At 42.5% G+C, this 10760-nt stretch overlaps 1 protein-coding gene across 3 annotated transcripts; it reads right to left on the reverse strand.

Annotated features, from left to right (window-relative positions):
• Nucleotides 1-133: 133 nt before the first annotated feature.
• Nucleotides 134-10381, reverse strand: LOC105288144 (probable inactive tRNA-specific adenosine deaminase-like protein 3). 3 transcript variants are annotated; one of them, XR_002194000.2, is made up of 2 exons: nt 8839-10381; nt 134-1824 (listed from the first exon to the last, which is right to left on the reverse strand). XR_002194000.2 is itself a non-coding variant. In XM_011354184.3 (2 exons), the coding sequence occupies exon 2, from the start codon at nt 6174-6176 to the stop codon at nt 4902-4904; it is 1275 nt and encodes a 424-aa protein (XP_011352486.2). In that variant the 5' UTR covers nt 6177-6184; nt 8839-10370; the 3' UTR covers nt 4594-4901. The 3 variants fall into 3 exon arrangements, 2 of the variants coding, with proteins under 2 accessions (XP_011352486.2, XP_011352485.2); XM_011354184.3 differs by lacking the exon at nt 134-1824 and adding an exon at nt 4594-6184 and having other exon boundaries at nt 8839-10370; XM_011354183.3 differs by lacking the exon at nt 134-1824 and adding an exon at nt 4594-6184 and having other exon boundaries at nt 6677-10370.
• Between the last annotated feature and the right edge of the window lie 379 nt (nt 10382-10760).

Genomic DNA, 10760 nt, shown 5'->3' on the forward strand with positions numbered 1-10760 from the left:
TTGTTCTCACCACATTTTCAGAATCCTTCGCTTCATTGTGCCGTCCAAAAGAAAAACTTAACTTGAGAGGGAAAGAACGAGGCCTGTCGTGGATGACCTCAGTGAAGGTTCGAATTTTTGTTCGCCGTTTTTCCCAAAATTTTCTCGACGACGAAGAGAGATCTGGTCCTTTAGAAAAGATCAGCAAGGCGAAGGTTTTCCCGGCGGGACCAAGGGGACTCGACCCTCTCCGCGATAGCGACGTCTCTCTCTCCTTCTCTCCGTACTGTGTTCTTGCCGTCACTATCGCGGTGAGACACTACCAGAGTCTCTCGAAAAGCAACAGCCAATAGATGTGAGCCATTCAGTCGTCGAGGATGCCAAATATGATCAAAGTATTTTCAGTCACCCAGATGATGCAGAGGACAGCAAAGCACCTTAATTTTTTCACGTTAACGAGCACTTTGTCACAATTTTAGGACTCCAATTGTTGCTGAAGATGACTTGTTGATTCTGCTGATGCTGATTCGTGACCGGTCCTGCAAAATGTTTTCCTTGGAAATCCGTGTTTCGAGTGTGTTAAATCGAATGTGTTCTCCAACAAGTATTCACTGCAAATGTGCACTAAAACTTTACAATATCGGCTGATCCTTGTTCCGAGGTTCCCGATAGATTTTAACAAGACACAGGAACTTCTTCGCGAGGAGCAAAGTCCGGATGGCGAGACGGTGCTCGGAAAACGGCCTGACGATGTCGACGGTGACGAACGCTGGAATGTCCGCGAGTGATCCAATCCAATCGTGCTTGAAGGAATTAACAGCTTGGCCAATGGGCTCCGCTCTCAAGGGTCGGCTCTCAATTGGAACCACTCAGTGTTGATCAACAAGACGCGATTCTTTTATGCTCCAGCGTTCTCTCGCAATGATCGCGTTGTCTCGCCGAAATCGTAATCGTCACCTGAAGCTTCCGACGTGTCTCGTCGTGGACGTTTAATTTCTGATTTATCAACTGTAGCTTTGCGTTCCTCGCCGAGACGGTCTGCTAATGCGCCTCGAAGATGTTTGGCCTCTAACTTATCTTCTGATTGCAGGCGTTGCAAATTCGAAGTGGAGAAGTGGCTCCGAGTAGCTTATTTGTTCTAGTTATCAGCTGTGACGTCACGACGCTTCGATCATCAGGGATGCACTTATCGTACGATTTCAATGTTATTACCGGAGGAATATATTATACGAACTCGTGAAACTCGCGCGTGTCGCGCTCCCGAGGAACACTGAGAGAATTTTCACGCGCGGATCGAGATCTGGTCTAGGACGGAAAGACCATTCGACAATGCACGACGCCAGCTGCAGCAATTTGCAAATTGGCGTAGTTCGCGACTGGCAGCCGGTGACTACGGGCTGCCAGAGTCGTCCCGGCAGACGCGCCGTCAAGAGCGGACGACGGTCTGTTTGCCGCGCGGATTAATTAGTTTCGAAACGTTATCTCTGATATCGTGGCTTTTCGCGTGCGCTGCGACCTCGCAGACTGCTCTTCTGCGCGGCTCAGCTCGACGGCGTGGAGGAAGGTGACTTCGTTCTCTCGGTACTCTCTTTTGTCCCGGCCAGCGCGTTTCTGCCGATACGTCACGTCGCGGTGCCGATGTGTCTGTCGTCGTCAGCGCTGCCACGTGCCGGACCCCTCAAAGGATGCGAGAACTTCGAGAATCACTCGAAGACGCGATTAGAGCTTCTTGTCGATAGCGGCTCTGTTTGCTGAGGAAATCTAGCGTTGTTTGCCGTACGCGTTCTACCTTTCCTGCGATTTACCGCGAAATTTTCCGATTCACGGATTCTCCTTCAAGGAAGCCTGAAACAGTAAAAGTGATAATCGTATATAATACAAGCGATGATCGTAACTTGAAAGTAATGAGAATAAGTTGGATTGTAAGAGGATCTTACTTTAATATTCATTTATTGAATTATTCTCGATACAGCATCGCGTTGTAAATTACGTTGTAATAACGTAAATGTTAAGATATATAGATTGTGGACTCGAGACTTCATTATATAAAATATTCATGTTGCAGGATTATAGTTCATCATTCCAGAACTCTCGTCAGCTGTTGGATAAACGCGTTATCGTTTTCCTCATCTCATAATTTACCCATCGCATCCACCTCTCGTCCCTTCATCCTCGATTCTTTTCATGAACAATCGAGCGGCTCTCCTCCGGAATGGATCAACTAGTTTCGCTGATCGATGTCAATCCACGGGGTCATCCTCGCGTACTCGCAACTTCGTAACAAATCAAGAGATTCCTAGAACGCAAACCCGTTCGTATACCGTCGAAGAAAAGGTCTAAGTTCCATGGGAATTCTTTTATGGGAACCGACCAATTTCTCGATTATTGTTACATAATGTCGTCCATTCAGTGACTACCACATGCTTTCTTATTTCTGTGATCGTACAGAATAATGTATTTTTTCCCTAAATTTGACGCATTCTTTATTATTTGATAAGAGATATTAAATAATGGCAATAAATTTGCTCTTGCTCCAAAATTTATGGTATGGAAAAATTAAACCGCTACATGTACAGTAACGCTATAAAGCTACTAGGAACTAAAATAATCTTGTCTAGGAAAGAGACAGGGCTAACAATATTTTTCCAATCATTTGCTGGTAACTCTCGTTACGTCGCCTTGCACTTTGCATCCGGCGAACTTCTTCCAGATCAACAACGACGACGACGATCGCTCTGCTTGTCCGGACTTATCACCAACTGCGACGTAACTCGTAATAAATAAAATTACTTGACATTTGCATTATTTTTTATTTGAAACACCAAGATCTCCGGAGGCAGGATTATTTACAATGATCGATGATCGATGATCTCACATATATCGTTAGAAATTACAGGAAACTGGAAAATTTACGTGAAGCTATCGTTAGCAAAAACGGATGCAAGATATTACTTTGTATATTAATGTGATTTATAATTTTACTATAAATTGTTGCAATAAGAGATCTATTTATCATTAATTATTGTTATTTAATATTTGGGGAAAAAAAATTCGTGCTATTTCGTATAAAAATTGTCACATGTCAGCTGGAATAAATTATCAAAATAACCGTATTGCGTGTATGCATGAAGAAGAAGAAGAAGAAGTAAAACAAATTCTCTGAAACTCCTGTTGATTTATGCAAATGGCAAATCAATATAATATTAGCATTATCTATACGAACTACTTTTGTTTGATTCGCCAATGATCTGAAAACGCGTAATATCTATCTGCGGAATCGTGCACGGCCCGTTCCGTTCCGATGTATTGGTCGCTGACGTAATAACGTTAAAAAACGCTCTGTTAATTAATTATTGTCACTTTCCAAGACCGCGCCGTGTGCTCTCAGGTGTCGTTAAACTGTATCATCGATCGAATTATCAGGCGAATTGTACGTGTTAGTCGAGCAACAATGTTTGTAAGGTTTGCCGAATTTTATCGGCAATATTATACGTCTTTACAGCATTATAGTTACTATGCCAGATGGTAGTCGGCAGCGTTATCTGCGCTGCGAATATTCTGACGAATTTACCGTCGATCCCTCTGCTAATAATCAGCATCTTGGTGAGAGATAGCTGCAGCGAGCTCGTTGCCTGGGAAATCTGCGGGCGAGAAAAAAATAGCCGGCAAATAAGACCGTGCCATATTATCGTCGCGGAGGAGAGATTATTTGCAACTGAATTAAACGAGTTGTCGACACGGCATGATGCGACAGGGCTGAACAACTAACCGCGTGTAAATCATTCTGATAATTTACGATTGCGGAGTGAACTGTACTGATGTCGAATGATGAGTGTCTCGTCCAACCCGTGCGGATCCATCTTGACAATCGGACTCGATCGTGGATTTCTGTCGAACCTTGCGCGTTTGATGCAGAAACGATTTATCGAATCAGTGTTCCTTACGTAACAACCGCCAAAAAATAGCAGAATTGGTAGCAGAATTACTGAAGTCAATTCCAAATTTTTCCTGGCGCGTTCTTTCGTTTAAAATAGGATGTAAAAATCTCGAGCAAAGAACAATCTTGGCCAGAGTCCAAAAATTCTGGAGCAGCCGCTTCACAGCTGCTGAAAAATACCGTCGAAAGCGAGACAAAAGAATATACAGAAATGATTTTCACAATCTTCGAGTAGCGGTGGCACGTCACAGCCGTGTGACAGCAAACACAAGTGTTAATTCGCCGTGCACACCAAGAAGCAGATGCGGTCGCACATGCACGCGTCCAGGCCACACACGTGCACGTCAAGACATCAAGGCCAGATATATGCCGGGAATCGTTGTGGTCGAATGCAAGTCCGTATCATGTATAAAGTATCTTTTGCGCCGTCCTGCTTTCGATTGAAATTATAAAACCGGTTGTAACGCGCAGATTCTAAGCTGTTGCTACACGAATAATAAGTTAAAGAAATAATTCACCGCCAATGCATCAATAATCCGCTTCTATGAAAACATCGGAAAACTCTGGTTCTAGTTACTAGACTTAGATTACCTTTTCAGCAAATTCACTAAAAGATTATTTTCTCCAATCAATCTATAATATATAAATATATAAAAATCATTAATTGATTTGTTTAATTTCCTTTTAGTTAAAAACAAATTTATTTTCTTCATGGCGGAGGAATCTGTACAATGCGTTATGCAAATGGTACAACGTCATTACAACATCATTTAATATGCATCTCCGTGCGAGAAGTTGTTAGCAGGAACGACGAACGAACAGGATACGTCAATAGCGATGCGTACTCTTTGCTCCTGTTTTGTCCTCTCTTTTGTCCGACTTTGCGGCATCAGCGTCTTCAGCTATTGCCAGAGACAGCCAATTGTTCACGCGGCCATTTAGAGCATTATTATCTTCCATAATGAACCTGCGTCAAATTCGCGACTCAGTCGCGACTTCTGCGTGCATTGATTTCTTCCACTGTCTGTCGGCATTCCCGCTCCAGGATTCCGCTCCAGACGCGGTACCGATGATTTAGACCCGGCACCGTGTGAAGCACCGTTCTGGATCCCAAAACACCCACAGTCCGATTGGCCGTGCCGTAAAAGATCCGCGCGACCCTGGAATGCAGCAACGCCATGGCGCACAAAGGACAAGGCTCCATCAGTAGAAACACCCAGTAACCCGTGCAGAGATAGGGCCCGCACTTCTCCACATTGCTTCTGTTTTCTTCTTGCTTCGAGTTCTCAGGTTTGGCGGACTGGCGGTTGTTCCGTCGTCCCTTTCGCTCGGTTTGCTCTTCAAGAGGCGTCTGAACTGGGAACCTCAGCGAGGCCAGGGAGCTCGGATAACAGAGCGGCGTTTCCTCTTCATACCTTCTTTTGATCCGCCTCAGTCGTGTCTTCGAGCTCTGCTCGTCAGTCGCAGCGTTCGAGTCTGTCATCCCTTCATCGCTGGGTGTTTCGCTCTCGTTCTGAATTATGTCCGTTCGCCCTTTTTCAGAATTATCATTCAATTGCCACGCACCGCCACCGTGAAGCCGGGCGACAAGATCTACCGCTAGCATCGCAGCATGCCACATCGGATGCTGGTCCATCCTCGCAGCGGACACTGCCAGGATCCTTCCGTCTTCGGGATCGACAACCGCCGCGGCACCAGTGCAATACTCGTCGCCAATCGCCTCTAGCTTGGCGGCCTCTGTCACTAACAACATTATCCTCTCGATCGCGAGCAAGCGATTCTCGTCAAAAATCGAGCCGTCGATCAGGCTCTCGATTGTCGGATCGGGATGGAAGTTTACCGGCCAGATCTTCGAAGCTTCACTGGCCTGCGATTTCGTTCTGGGCGCCCTGGTCGGAACCTTTGTCACCTGGAAATTGTTCTCCAGTAAGGAGACATCGAATCCTCTCTTCTGCAACTGGTCTTTCAGCTGATCTTCACCAAGTAGGACGTCACAGTCTTTTTCGTGCGATTCATCCGCACGAAGTGGAGCTAGAAGCAGTTTGCCATTGGAACAACGCTTCAGATGGGCGAATCCAGGCAGGGCGGCTGATATACTTTGGATCGCTACGGAGGTATCTCTGCGATGCCTCAAGACGCCCACGTAGACCTCCTGCAGCGGTAGAACTTCCGTGAAATCCGAGCCTAAAATCGGTTTCGCTGTCCAGCTTCTAGTTGTAGTCTCCACCTTGCTCGCCTTGACACTTTTCGACGACTCCATCTTCCGGCCTGAAAAGACGTTGTCTTCACTTTCCGATAGAGGATTCCTCGGCGATGGTGTTTGTGACACATTCCGCTTTATCAAACGTCACACTGAATGGACTTTGTCACTTTATTAAATATAATGAGATTTGGGAAAACTGTATTTTTAAATTGTATTTTCTTGTATGATGCTATATAACCGTCCATATGTGCATTACTTAACTTCTTAAAGCGAATTAAATAATTATTAAGACGAATTTAGGCGAATTAAATTAATAATTAAATAATTAAATTAAATAATTAAATATTTAAATAAAAGAATACATTAATGCTCTTATCTAAAAATCATATGCTGCTGGTTAGTTTCTTTGGCTATTACTCTCTTGCCTCAGGAGGATAATAACAGTGGAGACACAAGGAGATCTTCTCTGAACGTTTACATTTTAATAAGACTTACGACACACAGGAGTTAATTCCTGAATAGATAATATAAAACAACTCCCATAAAAAAATACTCACATACAAAATGTAACGAGATCATGGTCAATGATCGACATTGGAATACTTCGGACTATCGAACGATTGCGAGAGTATCTTAAGGACACTTTCTCGTTTCACGGTCGTAAACGTCAGTTTTCGGTGAGAACAAGGTTGTGCCGAAGATGATCCTCAATCGTTATCGAGACTACTCCGCGACATCCTCTACAAGGAGCAAACGCGATTTTAAATTGCTGTCAACTTGGGCCACGGCCGGATTGATTGTCGGAGTTAGGCGCAATTGCATGATATCGCTCCGTCCGTGAAGCGAGGAACAAGCGAGACGCGTTAAGAAGTTCGAAGTTCGAGCCAAAGTTTCCTTTAATTTCGACTGCGCAACAAGCGCCGAAACTTGGTCATTGATGCCTAATCGCAGTCAAGATAACATTGTTGTTTGTTACATCGTCGCAGTATTAACGTGAGATGCGTTCAACGAAAAGAATTCTTCAATTCTAACGCGCAAATGTTTCTCGATTAACACTTTTGTGTGTGTGTGTATTCTACATATATACAAGATTATAAATACATTTGCAAAATAGAACAATTTCTCGATACAAGCTACTTGGAAAAAGCAAATATCAGGAATTACTGAAGAAACAATCGATATTATTAAGAGTGAAGAATTATTCGAATTAATATATGATTTATAGCAATTGCAATAAAGAAATTTCTAAAGATCTGTAACTTATTATTCCTGATGTATATAATTTAACGGATCGCAGTTGAGAGCTGATACGCGGAGTGCACTGTGTGTCACGCGACCGGTCATAAATAATATCTAGTAAATCTTCATGTAAAATCTCAGTTTTCCGAGAAACCTGCGTACGCATAAACGGTATATATCACTACGCAGCTGCCGAAAGACCTACTTTACACGACGTATCAGCTGCCTGATAGCTGATATCGTGATATATAGTAATAATATGCACCTACCGAATCCGAGCTGAGAAATTGTAAGTTTCCACTACTCGAACCATGAGAAACCATTGCACAATCATCAAAAATAAAAAAAAATCATTGCGCATCTTTAGTCTTAATATCTAAACTTGCTCATTTATTAATTTGGATTTTTCGATGGATTGGATTCTTGAGAACTGTTAAAGTAATATAAAAATGACGTAACACTGTGTTTACCAATCGTAATATTATGCATAAATAGATCGCGGTATTTAGCCGTAATATGTTGTTTTTATTTTCGTTTTCAAAGTATATTTTCCACATTCTTGTGCGTAAAGAATACTCAAATTGTATTTAATTTACTTTCCAATATTAACAAATTTCATGCTTTAATTATTTACAACAATCTTTAATAGCGCGCGCTATAACAACCGTTATCGCTTCATATTCTTATTTGTCCCGTACAAGTATTTTTTTATTACAGCATGCTTGTTTTTCCGTTGATCGTTTGAGCGCATATTGACTTAGTTCGCCAATTAGCGTTAATTAAAGTCATTTCGTGATAAAATAAAATATCAGTGCATGAAAGATACATGCGGGAACACCTGCACCAACTGCAACGCAATAGCGTTGTGCACGAGTGTCCGCTTCCTCCTTATTGTAACATTGGATCCATCAAGATTATTCGGTTTGGATTCTCGAATAAATAAGAAATGATATTCAACAAGCTTTCGTATCGAAGCGACGTCGCGCCGATTCGAAGACAGGTTTCGCAGGTGCGGCGCGTTTGGATTCTGGCACGAGTAGCAGCACGTGTCACGTCAGCCAAGATGGCCAGCGATTGCACATTCACGAAGCGTGATTCTTATATAACAGAGAAATAAATCGCACATGAGACACGAAATCCGCTCGCCGTCTTGGCCGCGCCAGCAATGCAGCGTCGTTCACGTTCCAAAGTCGCGCATAAGAGTTTTATTCCATCATTCTGCGCCTTTTCACGAGCGCAGTTCCTCGACCGTTCAAACGTGAGCGCGAGAAATCGCGCGCGCGCATCGACTTTGAGCAATCGACTTCGAGCAGCAATATGTCCTCCACGACCTTGAGTCGCGACATGTCACTGACTTGGCCGAGTTAGCTGTCAACGTTACGACGCCCATTGCGACGACGGAACGACGCGAGGCGTCGGTACGTCGCGATGCCACGTGTTCGCCGTGCGCGCGCATGCACCTCACTGCAGAAATTCTTACCTGCTGCTGCTGCTGCTGGCCGTTGCTGGCTGTCGCTGCGACTGTGAGTAATTCCTTTCCTCCGAGAGTTTCCCGCAGTTTCGACGACCGAGGCTCACTGAATTCACTGAAAATCAAATTTTCCAAGTGCAACGCGTCCACGCGCTGCTGATCACGTCAGCCAACGCGCTGGGAGGTACGTGAGAATTTTACGCGCCGGAGCACTCTCTTTGCGTCGTCGCGACGGCTCGCGTCTCTTTGTGGCGTGTAGCATGAGCTGTTTATCAATGGCACCACGATGGCGGCGCCTTCTGCCGGCAAGATGAAAGATTTTGTAAGCGGCAGAAATACGCTCGGATCTCGAGCGTTGGATACAGTCCACTTAGCGCTACAAATACTTCAAAACACTTTCTGTCTTTCTTTTTATTTGAAAGAAAAAAGGATAGAAAATATTTTGAAACATTTGTAGCACTAAGTAGACCACATCCGTTCGCGTATCGCGGAATTTTGTGTTTCGTGCCCAAACGTAGAATTCGGAGGGAATCAATGATAACTGTTAAAATTCTGAAGTTCATGTCCAGCGCGGATATCTAAATTGAAACATCCTGAGATTTATGCACAGTTTTCGTTTATATGATATTTCTTTATTTTATTTTTACTTGAAGAATTTTATTTCTGTTTCATAAGCTTAAATAAGAGCATGAGACGTAACTGAGTAGAATGCGAATTGATAACACAAATATGCTAATATTAGTACATTGAGATTAATTTACTACAGCTGCCTCGACCTTGTCTTGGATTCTTTTCAGCAGTGGATAAGGAAGCGCCTTGAACGAAAAAATATTTAAGAAAATTGTACTATAAAAACATAAAATTGATTCGTATAAATGATTTATATAAATAAAAAATTGTAAGAAATTTAAGTTAAACATAAAAAGAGAAGTTAGAAAGTCTTCTTTATTCAAATTTTCTTAGGAGACTTATAAGATTTTATGTTATTGTAAGATGTTGCAACTCTTTCACTTCATGCAAATAAATCTGATGACGTGTTAGCAATACTGCGATATTTGCACTGCTGATGGTAGACGGGCCAGTTACAAGCATGTTATAAAAGATTCGAGCACGTGTGTATACACGCTCACTTTTGTAAAAAAGCTTTAACGTAATCGGTTTAATAAATGTTTACATATCACAATTCGGGAATAATCATACGGCTATATATGCGCGCATCATCAAAGCATTGCGTGAGAGATTATCACATGATAATGTATCCATAAGATTGAAAGAAGTTTACTTTGGCCTTATGATAGCACAAAAAGTGAGTAAAATATTAAACCGCGTTATACTTCACATTAATATTTTATTTGTCTATAATAAAATATATTACAAACTGTTATAAAATGACATTACTTTGCAATACAAAATAAGATCTCTATTTTTCTTATTACTAAACATGCAGATTGATTATAGCAAATATCTATTGCCTTCGGCTTTTCTATTGCATTATATTGGGTCGTCCGGAAAGTTCGTGCCGATTTTGAAGGAAAATTCAAAGGCAACATTTTTTTATGTCGATAAATATTTATTGACTTATGTATGCACCGTTTTGTTTCACAACCTTTGTCCATCTTTCACGCAACTGGAAGATTCCATTCTCCCAGAACTTCTTAGGTTTCTCGGCGAAAAACTCCTCAAGGTGGTTTTTTATGTCGATCAAAGAGTTGAAGTTCTTGCCGCTAAGAGAATTTTGCACAGACCTAAATAAGTGAAAGTCTGAAGGTGCAATGTTTGGTGAACACGGTGGGTGAGGTAGCACATCCCAGCCAAACTCCAACAATTTTTGTCGGGTAGTCAAAGAAACATGAGGTCTGGCATTGTCCTGATGGAACACGACGCCCTTCCTATTAACTAATTCTGGACGGTTTTCCTGAATCGCTGTCTTT

Source organism: Ooceraea biroi, chromosome 1 (genome assembly GCF_003672135.1).
Source record: "Ooceraea biroi isolate clonal line C1 chromosome 1, Obir_v5.4, whole genome shotgun sequence".
NCBI classification, from domain to species: domain Eukaryota; kingdom Metazoa; phylum Arthropoda; class Insecta; order Hymenoptera; family Formicidae; genus Ooceraea; species Ooceraea biroi.

Excerpts from the sequence above, each read along its gene's own strand:
- LOC105288144 (XM_011354183.3), bottom strand. The coding sequence starts at position 6,698 with ATGATCTCGTTACATTTTGTAT. Across the intron at positions 6,185-6,676 it reads GATCTCGTTACATTTTGTAT|GCCGGAAGATGGAGTCGTCG; the intron begins GTGAGTATTTTT and ends ACGTCTTTTCAG.